This window comes from Porites lutea, chromosome 1 (genome assembly GCF_958299795.1).
Source record: "Porites lutea chromosome 1, jaPorLute2.1, whole genome shotgun sequence".
Taxonomy (NCBI): Eukaryota; Metazoa; Cnidaria; class Anthozoa; order Scleractinia; family Poritidae; genus Porites; species Porites lutea.
This window is the reverse complement of record NC_133201.1, coordinates 21,099,869-21,117,588: the sequence shown is the minus strand read 5'-3', so window position 1 is coordinate 21,117,588 and position 17,720 is coordinate 21,099,869. Positions and strand designations below refer to the sequence as shown.

Here is a 17,720-nt window from a genome sequence, read left to right as displayed (position 1 = left end):
CTATTGTTGATACTGATTGGAACAGATGGTTAGGTATCAAGCTGTCAAGTCTATATGTTTATGGAGATATAAAATTTAGGTCATGACCACTCCAACAAATGCAAATAATCTAAAATTGGGATTATTGCCTTTCATGTCTTTACTGCATCTCTAGATATTATAAGTAGAACTTTGATAATTTGAAGGCCTTAAGGATTGCCTGTGGTCTAGATTTACGTAAATTTTATGGCCCAAGTAAACTTAAGCCCTGCTAATTTGGAAAGTTTATGTCTCTCTTAGGTACCATTGGTTCACTGTACACTGAAATTCATGTACTAATTAAGTGGTGGGGGGAATCCATGTGGGTGACTTTTTTTAAAGGTACGGGTGACTAATGTAATTTTAATGTCTTTTACCCAGTTGGGTGTCTATGGTCAGTCACAGTTGTCAATAATTTATAACATATAGGATATGAACTTACAATATTGTCTAGTCCCCACTATTACACATGAAACAAGACCTTCATTAGGCTGTGCAAAATTGTATTTATTTGTGTTGCATTTTCTTTCTAGAAAACAGTGCTCACTAAAAAAATGAAAAAATGATTTTTTCTTGGACTCCTATGTCCACTTTCATGAGATCTTCAAAAAGAATTGTTTTTCTAAAATTGAGACTTATTTCAAAATAAATTTTGCATTTTAGATAATAGTTATTTTCTGTAGAAAAAAAGAGATATTAAAAATTATTTATTTGCAATCAGGTGGAAGTGGCTTTCCTAATTTTTTTTAATAATTCTTTTTTGGTCTTTTGGCTGCTGGTGAGCTAGGGCCATCTTGGGCTTGCTGCAAACAAAGGAGAGAGAAAATGAACGCAAGGAAAATTAATGGTAACAAAAAAAAGACAAGACCCAGTCCTGCTAAAGGAGGATTTGGACTATTGTTAGCAGGGTTGTCATTAAGATCCGGGGGCCGGGGATTTTCCCCGGCTACTGAGAATGGTCCCCGGCTACTTTTATTGGAAAATACAAGAAAAATAGAACCAAAATAAATCCTTAGCTGTTTGATTCCCCGCCTACTTGTTGTATTTACACGGCAACTTGAAATCTTAGTGACAACCCTGTGTTAGGGTAATCATGTCATTCAAATATAGGACTAATGTACATTTCACATCTTCCATTTTGATTGTCTCTACTATTAAAGAGATAATTAGTAATATTACTCTTGCTGTAAAAAATGCAGTCAAGCAATGGCCATTCCTGCCTTGCCCATCTTTTTTTCTGGATGAACTACCAGGTCTATGGCGCCAAACAGATATGGGTCAATAACCCATTAAGCTTCATCGCATAGAATACTGAGCCATTCCTGCGAAGGCCATAGGTTAAGTAAGCCAAAAGTGGTTTGCTCAACACTCCACCCATGGAAAAAGTGCTTACCTGTAAGCCATCCCTCATATCAGCCTCCTTGTAAACTTCGATGAGCTCCTCCAGAGGTACTTCGTAGAAGCTCTTTCTCTATGACAGAAACAAAGTCTTAAAATTTTACTCTAGTTTCTTGACATAAGTTGAATTATTCAATTTTTGTTACCTTTTTACTCTTGGGTGTATAATTTTTTATAACCCCAGGATATAGTTGACGAATAGTGTCAAGTATTTCGGGGGGATATATGAGGGATGACCCATCTCCTATGCCATTTTGATGCTGGAAAAGGAAAAGAAAGATACATTTCAGTGTGCTAAGTGTTCGGTATTTATGTAGAGACAAGTGTTTAGGATTGGTTACTAATCCCCAAATCTAAAGATTCTCATTACTGCAGTGATCAGCTTCAGTCATTGCATAAACCCATGAAGATGTAGACCCTACTTCTTAGAGTGAGGACAATAGTGGGCTACTAAATAACACAATGAATTGATTACACTACTCTTTGCTCCATAGTAGAAAAAACGGTTTATAACAAAAGAATAAGCCCATTTCTACACTGACAAAAGTCGACTGAGATGAACAATCGATAAACTTAATCCATAGAGATTCTCAGGGTAAAGTTTGAGCAATCAAAACGTCGAAAGAGAGAAAAAATGGAAGCAGAATGTTATATTATGTTCCTGATTTGGATCGAAAAGCCACAAACTTGGCATTCTTTTGCGATTTGCAACTGCACGGAGTGCTGATCAAATGGAGCACACGTGGAACACAGTTGCAAATTTCACACCTTCAGTACATGTATATTCTTCCATGCTCCCAACCGAATGCTTTATTTCGCTGTTGATTTCAATTCGACTGCAAAAAGTTATAAATGACATCACTGATTCTAACAAAAATCAGACCATCATTTTTAAGACATGGTTTCAAGATTACCTACCACCAAAAACGTAAACATTTCCCTGTAAATAAATGATCGGAGTTCTTTGTTATGGGTCTTCCCTGATAAAGACCTCGCATTGACTAGCAGGTCTCTCAGGGTTACAGGTAACTCAAGGCTGGAAAAGAAAAGAACAACGTATTGAAATATTTAACAAATGTAGAAGACGAAAGAATAGTTCTTAAATAGTTGGATAAACTGAAATCAAGAGACTTACCCGCGTTCACGCAAAAGGTTTGACAGACTTCCGATAGCTTCTGCTTTAATTTCCATGATCTGTTTTGGAAAACACGAAAGTTTGGATCATAAAAAGCTTAAAAACAAAAGAAAAAATGGGAGAACTTACAAAAAAGATGAACATGGCTTACCTTATCATTCCAATTCACTGATGAAGTCTGCGAGATCAGCACGCGAGATATCACGATGAAGCACTCAAACAGAAATTCAACGCGCATGTGGATAGTTACCGCTGCGCGATTATGCAACTGCAAATCCAATATGGTGTCATAAAATGGCACCCTTGACAACAAAATTTAACCTTTGATTTCTTCAAAAGTAGTGCAGGGAAGAATCTCATCTTTTCAAGTTCGTTATTATTACTTTTAATCTTTCATATAACTTAAAATGAAGGCAAGTTTTTTATTCACGTTTTCGCCAGATGAAAGACCTTAAAGGTTGAGGCACTGTGGGAACGAGGCTGAGTTGTTTTGGTTGTGAAAATAAACATGGCAGACACTTCACTCATTTCAAGAGTAAAAACTACAGCTGGAAGTAGGCGTAATAATAGCAAAAAACATGGCAAAAACAGCAAGAAGACAACTCAGAGGGCGACATCTGCTATTTGGAGAATATTTGCAAAGCTGGACATACCTTAAGGTACACTATCGAAGATGAACTTAACATCGATGCAGGTAAGCATGTTTTAGTTATGTTTTTAAACTAAGAATTATTTTGAATGAATAATAAAGCAATAAATGAATTCAGCTTTCGTAGGATAATATATAGATTTAACCAGGGCTAAAAGCGAAGCTCCAATTTTAATAAATTTATAATTTAAATCAAACAATAAACTTTTAATCCACAAATCATTTAACTTAAGGGCACATTCATGTGACTTTTGAGGGAAAGGCTACGTTGTTTTCGAGTGAAACATCTTACATCGAATTGATAACCTTTTATGTACACCCAAAAAATAGCAAACATCTTCGATCACATTCAAGATCACAGTAGATTAGGCCTCGAAAACAAATTCTTGGAAAACAAATCACGCCAAATTTTTTTGCGCTCGACAGGTTTACTTTACAAATTCTTGCCAACAAATCTGGGGGTGTTTAAACCAACCTTTTATAATTTTTATACACCACATTTGAGGTGAAACAGTACTATTTATCATACAGAGCTCGGACAGAATGCGGTATTTCACAATTTTTCAAGACAAATTGCACTCAGTCAATATTCAGGACGAGCCAAAACCGTTCAAAAATTTCAGAAAATTTCCAAAATCACCCATACGGCCAGCTGGTTCTCGTTTCTATAGAGCTGTCAGTGTGGTCGAGTGTTTGAATGAACTTTAACAGAGTTACGCTTCAACATAACAGCGAATTTATTATTATTTGTTTTGTTATTTAATGGTTTCAGTTATAACGATGTGTAATCTTATAAAGCGTTTGATACGCGCAACATTTTTGAGTACTCCTGCAAGCGATGGTCATGAACGATGAAAACAAACGGCACGGACAAACGATTAAAATTGCAAGAGAGACTACTAACAATCAAATTAAGAGATATAATTCCGTGAAACATTTACAGAGACAACAATTTTCATTCACGAAGACAAGTATTAAAGTGTCTCTAAAAATCCTGAGTCTTTAAGCGTAAAGCTTAAGTTTATGTTTCCCAGCACGGTGTTTATTGTTTTCGAAGGTGAACTCCTCGAAGCAAGAAAATCGCTCAAAGTTTTCTTTCTACAGCCAAATTTATAACTAAATATCCTTCGGAACGTTTGCATTCTATTTGTGGTGAGCAAATATATCTGAAGGCTTTCTAAAGTTCTGTAAGCTTATATCAAACCTGATACTAGGTCAGATCATTGACTCAAATCCTGCCAACGTGCATAAACTTGCCGCATAAACTGTCAGCGTGAACTGTGCAAGACTTCATGAAACACAAACATCAAATACAATAATTACTTAGGCTTACCATTCAAGATTCAGTTCCTGAAAGCTATCAAGGGAGGCCACAGTTGCTTGAGACTTTCAAACCCTCTTACGCATTAAGCAAGGTGAAAAACGAAAACGATGCCATCCGAAATCGAATTACTGAATTTTGACAAGCGACGCATTTCTTAACCAAAACCCAGTAAACAAACCAGCCATGAATAACAGAAGACTCTTGATAGCAGCTGTATTTCATTTTGTACCTCCAGAGGAAAAAGACAGTTAAAAACATCACAAGTTGACACAAAACTCTGTCAGCTTCAGCTGTCAAAGTAAACTACTTTCAAGATGCTGCATAATTTTTCCGCATAAACTCACCTGTCAAATTTTGACCAATCAGAGTATAAAAATTGGAAGTAGAGCGTGACCAACGCATGACCATGGTAAGATAAGGTCTTCCCCCCCTGTACTTTTAAAAAAACTGGATGAATTTTCGCTTCCGAGGTCAGTTTGAAATCAAAATCCTAATAGGGCGGGGCCATAGTGACATAAACACAACATATTAGATATGAATCCTTGGAACAATAAACTTGAGCCTGCGATCATTTGAAACTGGTAATTTGTCAGCGGATAACTTTAAAAAAATACTTGACCTCAATGGGTCGACACTTAAACCCGCGGTACGGTCAGGTGATACTTGTCAGCGGATGCCCTGTTTTGATAGCTGTCAATTGATCACGACATCGATGTGCAGCCTGTGCAATTAGTTTTCTCTTGGGCTCCCAAACTAGCTAAAAGTGTGAGAGTAAACATTGGTTTTCCTGTGGTGCGGACGGACGGCGGGCGGTCAGTCGGTGTGCGGTCACGTGATTGCCAAATTTTCTCAGATGGGTAGATTTACTTAGCAATGGGGCTCCGCCCAAGCGCGTGAAGCTCTGCTATGAAGAATTAAGCAGATCTTGGAGGGTGTTATCCACCTCAGCCTTTGGCTTCGGTGGATAACACCCTCCTCGATCTGCTTAATTCTTCATATCCTAGTCAGCCTTATTCATTAATTGCTAATTATTATTCATTCAAAATATTTCCCCAATTTTGATTGGCTAAAAGCACATGCACAATTCACCATAACCAGTTACTCACAGACCAAATTTGGAAGAATTTTGTGTTCAATGAGGAAATGATGTCAAAAATGCAGCCTTCTACAGGTTAATGCACAATTAACCGAGAATACCTGGGGACAAGATTGAGTTGTTTTCGTTGTAAAAACTAAAATGGCGGACACTTCACTAATTTCAAGAATAAGAACTAAAGCTGGAACTAGACGAAATAATGGCTAAAAACATAGTAAAAACAGCAAGAAGACAACTCAGAGGGCAACATCTGCTACTTGGAGAATATTTGTGGAGCTAGACAAACCTCGGAGGGTGTTATCTGATAACGCCCTCCTCAATCTCCATAATTCTTCATAAGATACTCAGCCTCATTCATTAATTGTTGAATATCATACTCAACACTCCCAGCACACTCCTGAAGTCACTAACCCTCCACCTACCCACTCTAATCACCCCTCCCTGTAAACACACTCCCTTAAATTGCAATTACTACCACTAAATAAACTATGGCCATGTTAACGTTGTTTCACTTTTTCATTTGCATACATTCATGTTACAAAATTGACCAGTGGCTTTGTTCCTGGGAGCAACCAAATTTTAAGCCGACAGTTCCTTTGCAAGACAACCTCGAGCACTGCCCACCTAATCGTTTAACATGAAGTTTTACATATGTATATTTTCACTCTGGGTTCAACAAATGTCCTTGCTTTCAAAACAAAGTTGGTTATTCTCAATGTTAACCCTTAATCTGACAAGCGCAGATTATCCCGCACATAATTATGATGTCATGGACAAAACTTGCCTCTAACATGAACGAAATTGCTCTCAAGGAAGCTTTCAGCCTCGTTTTGATGTTTGACGTTGTTTTCGAGTCTTCTGAATTTTTGTCACGTAGTTCTCTTCGATATATCGCTTGAATTTACCGGTTTTTCTTCGAACTTTCGATTTAAATGTCCGGAATGATATTTAAAAATGGCGTAGGTAAATCAATCTTTACATTTCGACCTACCACTGAGTCATTTTTCGCTCAAAATTGCTAAAACATCAGCAGGCAGATAACAACATGGCTGGGAGAAGAACCAGACATTACACTGCAGAAGAAGTTTGCGGGATTGTCATGGATGTCCCTGATGATAGTGATATCTCTGACTTTGGAGGTGAAGATGGAGATGACATGAGTGAATGTGTTTGAGCCTAGCTCGGACTCTGATGATTCAGAAAATTCAGAAACGGCTATTGAGCAGGAAGATAATTCACTAGATCAGTCGAGTGACAGTGAGGGTGAAGCACGGCGAAATGAAACAACAACAACCACTAAAGGAAGATCAAGTGGAAGAAGCCGAGGAAGGCCACGTGGAGGAAGGGTGCGTGGAACCACTACAAGAAGGGTGCGATCACAATCCCCGGTATCAATGCAGAAGTTTCAACTGTAAGGTGGGGAAATCTTGATCAGGATGTTGTTGTTTCATTCCCTGATTTTAGAGGACAACATGGTCCGGTCCCTTCAAGTTACCGAGTCTGAGCCATATGATTTTTTTAGTCTTTTATTTCCAGAAGAACTCTGGGATGTTTTAGTGGAACAAACTAACATTTATGTTGCTCAGAAACAGAGAAAATCTCGGTTCAATGATACGAATAAAGATGAAATGAAAGCATTTGTTGGAGCACTATTTTTTATGGCTGTACACAGGCTACCTAATTTTCATCACTACTTTTCTTGTGATTGGGTTTTTGCTGTTCCTGGAAGACAAAATATTTTTACCGGAAACAGATTCTGGCAACTGTGGCAGAATTTTCATTTGGCTGGCAATACAAGACAACCTGCTCCTACTGATGAAGGCTATGATAAGCTCTACAAATTACAGCCATTGATCAATGTCATGAGAGAAAAATTCAAACAAGCTTACAACATTGGCCAGAAAGTTTGTGTCGATGAAGATATGGTAAAAGGAAAAGGAAAAAATCCTTTCAAGCAATATCTTCCTATGAAACCGATCAAAAAGGGCACCAAAATCTGGGAATTGGCTTGTTCACGCTGTGGATATCTGTATGATTTTCAAGTGTATACAGGGAAAAGTGGTGGAAATTCTGAGAGAGGCTTAGGACATCGAGTTGTTACGGACCTTGTTATGCAACTTCGTGACAAAGAAACTGTAGTGTACATTGACAACTTCTTTACCAGCATTCCCCACTGCAAGAGCTGAAGGAGTCATCAATCAATGTTGTGGGGACAATACAAACAAACCGCAAAGAATACCCAAACGCTTTGCAGAATAAAAACCTGCAAAAGCAGATGAATCGGGGTGATTTTCACACTGTGGCATGCGAAACAACAGTTTGCACAGTGTGGAAAGACACAAAAGATGTCTCTTTTCTATCAAAATATGCACTCCTCTCATGGTAATTGCACAATCTCTTGGAAACTGAGAAGAGGTGAAAGTGCGACTTTACTTTGCCGACCCTGTGCAGTTGACTACAACAAGAATAAGGGTGCTGTTGATAGGCATGACCAGTTAGTGCGAAACTATGCAATCGACCTTACGTTGAGGAGGTGGTGGGTAAGAATGTTTGTGAACTTTTTGGATGCAATCATGGTGAATGCATACATTATCTACAAGGAAAATTCCAAAAATATGAACATGCCAGCACCAGAAAAGCCCCCAAAGCCACTTGAACATGACAAATTTATGTCTGGAGTCATCCACAAGTTGATGGGAAATTTTTCTTGCCGTCGTCAGCCTGGCCCACCAGCAGCACTGCCTCCCACTCCTTTTCATGGAAGAGAGCATGATTCTGTCAATCTCGTTGAGTTGGGGCTTTTCAAGTTTGGAAGATACCACCATTGTTGCATCAGTGTAAAAGGAGCAAAGCGCAAAGAAACTGGATATGGCTGCAGAACCTGTGTTAAGCGTTTATGTCGTTCTGGTTGTCATGAACAATACCACAGGCAGAAAAATATCTTTTAAACATTGCTGCCAATTATATTTCGTATAAAATGCAAGAATTTATCTATTTTCCTCACAAGTTTGTGATGTTTTATGGCAACTTGCCAGGCGACAAAGGATAAAACTACCTTAACAATGCAAATTTATTGAATAATTAGCATAATTTATGTAGACATATGGAATTCTATGATCCATCAGCTAGAAAATTTAATTAGCCTTAAAATGGTATATTACAAGCCATGTATTTAGTTTCAATCTTGGATTTAGATGATTTTTTTTTAACTGACCTCAAAACTGCTATTTTTACTCAGAGAGTTCTGTCGTTAAAGCAGCTTCCCAATGCAATTAACAGGGTGAATTGACTTTCGGGAAATTCGGCGAACCGGATCGCGTTGCATTCCCGGGGTTGCGTTGCAGACACTCGGCAGCGCTTCGCAATAACCCTTCATAAAATGACCGAGACCAACAAGCGTAATGACCAGATAAAATTAAACATCAAACAATTCCTGTGCAGCAAAAAGACAATAAGTCCTCTACACATACCTTTATGTTCATTTTACGTCAGAGCATTCCGTCACTTTGAAAAACCACAACCAGCGACTCAGCTGAACAACGAACCAGGTTTGTTTCAAATCACCCCACAAAATAAAGGTTAAATTCCACTCACCATCAATGAATGTTTGCTTTTCCTCGGTAGAATCGGCCTCGTGTAAGTGCTCCGTTCAGGAACGATTTCAAAATCTCGATTTCAGAGCAAGTTTCATGGAACAGCGCGCACCAACTCACTCAGATGTTCGGTGTGGTGGCGTGTGTTTACCGTGACAGGACGAGGCGCCTCGTACTGGAAACGAGGTTGCTGTTTTTCCGCGAACTCTGATTGGCTACTCGTTCATTTAGACTGCGCAAATGTCTGTGGAACGAGTACTGATGATCCCTAGACCTCAAATGATCCCCAAATTGGACCCCAAGTGATCCCCATTGCATTGTCGACCGCAAATGATCCCGTGAAAAGTAGAGGAATGGAATGGACTTTAGGCATAGATTGTGAATGGTGCTGACAACTTGAACAACGCGTAAAACTATGGAATTAACCATTCTGCTTCTTAAGGTAATTGTTTCTCCTTTCCTTTTAGCACTATCAAATGTCTCTGATGTTTCTTTGTCGTTAAAATTTAAGAGAGGAAGGTCATTGCGTCAAGCAGGGAACTCGTCTTTTATTTCAATACCAAGGAATACGGAAATATGACCCTGCATAAATTTATGACAGTTCATCGCTCAGCAGAAGGTGCTATTAAATTTCCAAAGTAACGTTCCAAAAATGGCGGCGAAAGTGAGGACAGGATTCATCGGGAATTAGGCCACGTTTGAATACTGATCTAGTACAGGAGCCGGTAACCCCCGGAGGAGTACTCCCACAGAACAGGAAAGTCAATTGACGACAGCGCTTGTAAATCAAACAACTGGAGCTAACTGGCTTGACCAATGGCACAGCGGGAAATTAGGAAGGAGAAGTCGAGTTCAGTCCTTACCGCGCGCTTTCCCGATGTCAAATGACGTTCTCGTTCTGTTGCTAAAGAGGAAGCTCCGCCCGAAAGGGGTACGTTTTTTATGTCTCAGGTATAGGAAAGGGTAGGGATATTACTCATTGCAGTATACGAAAGGGTAGGAAAATCTGTCAATTGGGTCTGTGGAAGGGCCTAAAAGGTCTAGCAGATTCTTTTTTGGTGACCGATAACTATTCAAAAGACCGTGCATTTACAGTGGTAAAAAGGGATACAAAGTTCTAACGAGAGAGGATCCTCTCTTGGTTCTATACAAGGTAAGTGAGAAGGTAGCATTTTTCAATAGAAGGTATACGAAAGGGGTACCTTTTTTCGTGAAAAAAATGGTATATAAAAGGGTAAGGGGTTAAACCTCGGGGCAAACCCTCCCAATATAAAAAGTTGTTGAGTACCCCACCCCCCCCCCCCCCAGGCCATAACCGTGATGGGCTCCTGTCCAGTAATATTCTGCATTGTGCCCTAGTGGCTGCAGGGCTTCATATTCGAAAAAGGGACTTTAAACAAAGCAAGCGCAAAACAGGCGAATCTTTCTTGGCCGATTTTTTGGGCTGTTCACTCTACCTGCAAGTGTTATGTTAGGTGCTCAAATATGAGGTGCGTCAGAGCATGCGTGCACTCACGCAAGCTTAATACCAAGACAATACCTTGAAGCTGTGACAACCATGGCAGCTATTGACATCGCGTTCTATGCTTGAAGAGACAGTAACTTTAAAGCAAGATTTCTTTCCTTTTTCTTCGTTGTTTTTGTTTTGCTTTCTCGCTTACCGATTTTTGTTTTATTCTTGTTACTTATGCTTTTTTATCTGTATTTTTTTTTCTATATCCATATCAATTCTTATCAGCATTTTTCTATCCAACCTCGTCTCTAGGGCTTTTCCCGAAAAAATTTTTTTCAGGGAAAAGCCCTGGGAACGAGGTTGTTTGCCATCCGCACCCGATTCCGCACCCGGCATCCGCAGGTATCCGGTACGACTTTTACAGACACCATTGCCAGATGGGATAGTAAACGGCAGAAACTATTTTAAAGTAAACTAGCATCGAGTTGGAATGTTTACCTCATGAATTGATGTTCCAGGGGGGCTGATTTAATGAATATTACCCGAGTGAAATATAATAGCGTGCATAGTATTAGATTAAAGAGTAAAATGTTTTTTATTCCCTTAACGAAAAAAAAATTGATTAAAATAGGCCCTATGAGCGCGCATGCATGATTGACATAAAATAAATAGGGTAAATACACAAAAAGGAAAGAAGAATGAATAAGAAACAAAATACACTCCATTAGAAATTATATACAGTTGAGATCTTCAAATCGTTGAAGAGAAGCCGAATATAGAAGGAATTGGCAGATATGTGGCTCGCTCGGATGCACATGGCTTTTCTGTTGTAGCCTGCGAGAAGGCTCTCCTATTTGGGCAAGCGAAGCGAGCCTCGCGAGAACGCGCGAGCGAGACTTCGCCGCTCGCTCGCGCGTTCTCGCGAGGCTCGCTTCGCTTGCCCAAATAGGAGAGCTTGCTCGCAGGCTATTTCTGTTGTTTGTATAATTTCAGTTTACGAAATTTAATTGCGCATAAGTCCGTGCCTTTATCGAAGAGGAAATAATGGACAAAAAAAACTTTACTCTCAAGAGATAAGTTAATTTTTCGGTGTTTGTTTTTTTTCCTACCTTATCTTAACCTCCCACACAGGCGTCTTTAGGGGAGCTCGTATTTCTTCCCTCCCCGGGAGGGAAGAAATACGAGCTCCCCTAAAAATGCCTGCGCGGGAGGCTAAGCTTATCTCCACTGCAGTATTTCTCTTTCAGGGTCATTGGAGATGGTGTCACACTGACCATTTTACGCCGCGCAAATCAGAATAGATGTAGGCGGTTAATTTACGCCCTCTAAGCGGGTGCCAGCTGGTGACTCTTATGAGATTTGCCGTATTTTCGGTGTTAAAGTCAAGATGAAAGAATGAGAGTCTCGATACCTTCTCGTGTAGCTAACGAGTTACCCAACCTCGCAACCTCGTCCCCAGGGCTTTTCCCTTAAAAAAATGGGTGGGGAAAGCCCTGGGGACGAGGTTGCGAGTTACCTTAACAGCCCCACGCAATAAAGATTTTGCCATTTCCAAAGTTTTTACATTATCCAACATTATCTACGCTTTGACTTTGGAAAGTTCATTTAGTTCGTACTCAAACATTTTCTTTGTCTCTTGTTCAAACAGTTCCTCCAGGCACTTTAAGCGATGGTCCGAGTTGTGATAGGCAAACATATTTGGGAAGTGAGAGCATGAGTGATGTCGTCGAGTTAGAAATTCTGAATGGTGGGTGGCTTTCACTCCCCCTATGTTCTCTAGTAATAATCCTACGTAAACGTCTTCCATTTTAAATACATTCTTGGTGTCGAGCAATTCTGCAAGCTTGTCTACCAGATCTGATGACAACAGATATGCTGGTCCGTTGCAGTAATCTGGGTATATAGCTTTATTGTACTCTTCCTTGGATACACCATATCTACCAAAACGGTATACAGGTGCGTTGTAGAAACAATATCCCATATAAAGGTTGGCGTTTGGGGTCTCAGGCCTTTTCAGATAGCCAATCAGGTTTCGAGGGCTGACAAAGACGTCATCATCCACTTTCAATAGAAATTTCAAATCACAGTATCTTGCTGCCCACTCTATACCAATTTGTGTCTTCAGGGTTAGATTGTAGTAATGATCGTTGTGACTCCCTCGTATAACATCTCCGTATATCACAGCTTCAGCGTCCAAATAATCATTCTGGTTCCTATCTTTGGCTTGGCCGATTAAAAACACGGTTGTCCATCGTTTTTCTAGATACATATCACTTCCCCATGTTCTTCGAATAACTGCTCTCGTATCAAAATTACCAGGGGCTGATGCCACCACAATCAAAAGGAATATTGTTTGGGTGCATGGTGTGCGTGAGATCAAATACGTTCGATGTGGAATGCTTTCCCGCTCTTTGGCCTGGGATGCACTGCGTGTGCTCAGTTTCAATGGGGTTAATGGTGGCGTGTTGTTGTTGAAAATATTGTGGGACAGCTCCTTGTCAGCGACAAAAGTACGGTAGAGAATTTGTTCTTGAGAAATCAAAACATAAGTAATGACCGAGGTAGTGAACAAGATGACTAACCGAAAAGCCAGCTGAATGTTTAGCTTGTAACATACAACCCACATCACTCTCTTGACAGAAGTTCTCCCAGATTTCAATTTCTTCAAATTCGGTGTGTACCTTTTTCAGTTGTCTCAGATTTGGCGCCACTTGTTGTCGGCTGTTGAAGGCTGCTTCTTCTCCTGTGAAAAGAAAAACAGAAGCAAAAACCAAAACTACTTATTTCCATGGATTCCGAATTTCAAGACAGAAAGGAGAGCATGGTGGTTACAGCTTCTGGAAAGAGGCACCTGATCCCGCATTCCAGATTCATTTTTTTTTGCGACAATCATCATCTCTATTCCAAACACCATATTTTTTTCGGTAACGCATCCCTGGCCGAGACTTTGCCGAGTCCCGTTTCCCGACCGGTAAAATCCCCTACCCAGATAGTGTTTAATAGATCTTTCGGGATCCGGGATTTCTCTTGTTTGAATCTCGGGATTCGGGATTTTAACGAAAAATCCGGGAGACATTCGGGATTGAAACTATCGCGGGAGGTGGCATGCCGAAAAAAAAGAAACATTGGGATTACGTGATTGCACGAAATGTGGAGTCGGAATTACGGGATTGAAGAACCCTATTGGGAACTCCCTATCCAGTCAATAAATGTTGCGTTTATACACGTATGTACTTCGGTAAAATCCCGGAGACCGATAATTCTCTTCCAGAACCTTAATATAATTCAACTGTTAATTTCCTGTTGTTTCTTTTTTTCTTTAAAGTCGAATCGTTGTAACGACGCTTTCCTGTAAAAGTGAGGAACAGTAGCAGCTTGTACTATCTGAGGTTCTATGAGCACATCTTATAGCTTTCCTTCTATCAATCTTTCTTGCTCATATCGAATGTACGCCACCCTAACTTACTCCATTTCGCAGTGATGAGAGCGCTCGCCTCCGACCTATATGTGTCCTACCCCCAAAATGCAGGCATCGACGCCATGTGTGGGTTACGTTTGTTGCTGGTTCTCTCCTTTGCTTCGAGAGTGTCTTTTTTTTTCTGTATAATCCGGATGTCTATGGAACAAGTTCCCCTTCGAAATTCGAGCTTGTTCTGATGTTAATGTTTTTTAAATCGAAGTTGAAAACGTTTCTTTTTAAAAAGGTATATGACATTTAGTTTCATCATATTTGTTTTTGCTTTCTTTTCTTTTTAAGATGTGTATGCTATAAATTTCCCAATATGTACAGTAGGGTTATATGTAAGCTTGTGATTAATGACATTCTTTGTCCTTTTTTACATTGTAAAGCGCGTAGAACAGCGATGTATAAGCGCTATATAAATTCCATTATTATTATTATTATTTCCCCTTTTCTCAAAAACTAACATCTCGAAGTTCCAATTCGACCAGAAAGCAGGTAGACGAAAAAAAAAAAACAACAACAACAACAACAACTGAACTGAGGGGACGTGTTACCTCTAAGTCCTTATTTATTTATTTAGTTTGTTTGTTAGTTATGTTTTTTGAACCCACATGAAGAAATCAGTCATAGGCATAAGCACAGAAGCCGCATTTGAGAATTTAAATATTCATTGATTATTTTTAACATAGTGCTTATTTGCATCACATAAACTATGGCATTATATTTCCTAACAGATGTAGAGCTATGTTGTAATGAAAATGCTGTTACTAAACCATCATCGTCATTATTATTATTATTATTAATACAAGTAGTAATAGTATAAGTATTATTATTATTATTATTACAATTGTTACTATTAACAGAAATAATATTTCTTCGTAAGAGGTTTTTTCTACGCGGTGTCGGAATCGTTCTTCAAGCTAAAAGCACCCCTGATTGGTCCCATTCAATTGGACCAATAGAATAGTATTCTTTGTAAATTCTAACTGATTCTGGTTTAGAAAGTTATTATCTATTACGCTGCTTCTACTGCTGCTTCTATCACAACTTGTCCTAATTGGGTTTAATTTCCTATCAAAATCCTGGTTTAAATGTTCTTCTTTGTCATCTTCTAAGTAGATCACCACTAAATCGTTATTTCCTACTTATTTCAAACCATTTTAGCCTGTAGCATTGCCCAATTTGCTAAATTCTAACTCTAGTCTCTCTTTGATCCCTTCTTCAAACAATTCCTCCGCACACTTTACGGAAGCTTCGTGATAAGCAAACATATTTGAGAAATGTTTGCACGGCTCACCAGATTCTTGAGTGCGAAAGCTTGAGTGACCTACAGCCTCAACTCCACCTATTTTACGAATTAACATGCCTATATAAACATCTTCGAGTCTAAAAGGGGTATAAGTGTCAAATAATTCCACTAATTTGTGGACTAAATCTGACGATAACAAATACGCTGGCCCGTAGCAGTAAGTTGGAAAAGTAGACTCACTGTACTCTTCTCTGGTTATTCGGTGTTTGCCAACACGTAGAACAGGCGCGCTGTAGAAACAGCGTCCCATGTAAAGGTTAGTTACTTGGGTGTCAGGCTTTTCCAGGTGGTCCAACAAGTTATAGGGGTTAACAAATACATCATCATCCACTTTGAGGAGATACCTGAAATCGCAATATCCTGCCGCCCACTCGAGACCCATTTGCGTCTGCAGAGTTAGATTGTAATAATGGTCAATGTGACTTCCTCGTATGATATCTCCGTATGTCGTACCCTCTGCGGCCATATTTTCACTCTGATTGTTGTTGTCTAAAGCTTGACCAACGAGAAACACGGTTTTCCATCTCATCTGGAGTGATCGATCATTCCCCCATGTCCTCCGAATGACTGTTCTCCTGTCCGAGTTAGCAGGGGCAGAAAGCACCAAGATTAATAGGAATGCGTTTTGGGTGCAACGTTTGCGAGAGAGCAAACGTGAGAAACGTCGACGATAAGGTTCTTGTTTGGTGACATATGGATTTATTTTCCAGCTTATATCATTCTTGTGATGTCGTCGAGAGCTCTGAAGTAGATAATATGTAACAAGCAGCACGCTGGATAAAACTCCAATGAGCAGTGCGTTACGAAGATTTGTTTTTGTCAGAATCCGCTGTCCTCTTTGAGCTAAGTAACCATTTCCCATTTTGCTATGTGTTGCGTTATATGATGACTCTTCATGAATTTGTTGTCTACTCACTTATAGAGCTTTGATGGGTTAAAGCGAGAAAGAGTGTTACGACTCCAGTTGCTGGTCAATGAATCAGATAGTTTTTTGCAGGAGTCCTAAGTGCGAAACAAAGAAATATGTTCAAAAGCTAAACATCACGATCATCAATCTGATCAGGGGCACCAACGACGGTTTTCTCCTAAATACATTGAAGTCACTTTTTAGGCTATCCAGAGCTCTAGAAACTGCATTCTAGGCGGCGCTATAAAATTTGTATCCGTTCGGTTATCCTGGGCGAAATTAAGTCTTTTCGAAGTTACAATTGCTTCAGCATCTTTCTCTCGAAATTTTTAGATGCAATTTACCGGTAACGTATCACGCAAATGAACATTTTCTGATTCCTCTCTCACTCAAATTTTTGAATCTGAAAATTTTAGGTTTCCTTTTTCTCTACGAAAAATAGCCTAACGTGGGAAGTAACAGGTAAAAAATTGAACTTCAGAAAATCATGGGGAATTTATCGGATAAGCTTAGAAAATTGTAAATGAATGGAATGGTTGTCTAGAAATTTTTAGCTGTTCTCAAGTAATAGAAAGTTCAAGGCAATATTTGCTTCTCCGAACAGATATTTTACAGAAAAGAGTCTTTGGGTGCCGCTGTCTGATTAGGTTATGGTTATGGAGATGATTAGCAGTAACTTTAACTCCCAGGAAAACACTTCAATTATACAGATTTGATTGAACAAGTCAGGTTCAGTTTATCAAATGTTGTTACAATCTCGCGCAAGGTCTCTTTCTAACGGTTTCCTCGCCCACGAGATAAGATGTTCGTCCTTTTTTTAAAGTTTTTTATTAAGAGCGATAGTTTTTGTCATCTTTTCACTCATTTAAGTCTCTGGGACGGTTTGGGTCGCTTTCACTCCGTGTGGAACAATATACACTTTATACCAAGTTTTGAAGGAAACAGTTTTGTTTTCTCTCGAGTCCAAGTGTTTCCCTTGACTTCGTTTAGAAAACATTAGGTTTTTATTTTAGTATAAGTCATTTTAATCAACTTAAAAAATTATCAATAATTTTTGGTCAGTAGCTTTTGCAATACTGTAGCGGTTTTTTAAAGTGATGCAAATAAAGCTTATTGTCGTTGTTAACTTTTGCAAAAGGCGTTCTCGCAATTAATAACTATTAAAGCAACTACACCCCGAGGAAAAGATATAGAGTTTCACACGCAAGGTCATTTAGGCAAAACCGAATGGAATTGTTTATAAACATGAACCAGACCCCAAAATGAATGCATTTGCTCGAAATGAAGAACATCTATTCCCGGCAAGAGAATCCAGAGTAGACCAATCGCAATGTTTGTTGCCGGTTCTTTTCTCTGATCCGCGTAGTTTTCCCGG

General features: G+C 39.3%; 3 protein-coding genes across 5 annotated transcripts; all 3 read right to left on the bottom strand.

The window, feature by feature from the left end:
• Positions 1–698: 698 nt before the first annotated feature.
• LOC140936208 (uncharacterized) lies at positions 699–9,353 on the bottom strand. 3 transcript variants are annotated; one of them, XM_073385656.1, is made up of 6 exons: positions 9,215–9,353; positions 2,552–2,729; positions 2,335–2,452; positions 1,563–1,676; positions 1,412–1,489; positions 699–821 (listed from the first exon to the last, which is right to left on the bottom strand). In XM_073385656.1, exons 2-6 carry the CDS (start codon positions 2,605–2,607, stop codon positions 765–767), a joined length of 423 nt encoding a protein of 140 aa, XP_073241757.1. In that variant the 5' UTR covers positions 2,608–2,729; positions 9,215–9,353; the 3' UTR covers positions 699–764. The 3 variants fall into 3 exon arrangements, with proteins under 3 accessions (XP_073241757.1, XP_073241763.1, XP_073241756.1); XM_073385662.1 differs by having other exon boundaries at positions 2,552–2,647; XM_073385655.1 differs by having other exon boundaries at positions 2,552–2,610.
• A 2,821-nt stretch (positions 9,354–12,174) lies between these two features.
• LOC140936192 (beta-1,3-galactosyltransferase 5-like) lies at positions 12,175–13,348 on the bottom strand. Its single transcript, XM_073385654.1, has one exon. The coding sequence runs from the start codon at positions 13,290–13,292 to the stop codon at positions 12,246–12,248; it is 1,047 nt and encodes a 348-aa protein (XP_073241755.1). The 5' UTR covers positions 13,293–13,348; the 3' UTR covers positions 12,175–12,245.
• A 1,767-nt stretch (positions 13,349–15,115) lies between these two features.
• LOC140936176 (UDP-GalNAc:beta-1,3-N-acetylgalactosaminyltransferase 1-like) lies at positions 15,116–16,380 on the bottom strand. The gene has a single exon (XM_073385653.1). It carries the CDS (start codon positions 16,298–16,300, stop codon positions 15,290–15,292), a length of 1,011 nt encoding a protein of 336 aa, XP_073241754.1. The 5' UTR covers positions 16,301–16,380; the 3' UTR covers positions 15,116–15,289.
• Positions 16,381–17,720: the final 1,340 nt, after the last annotated feature.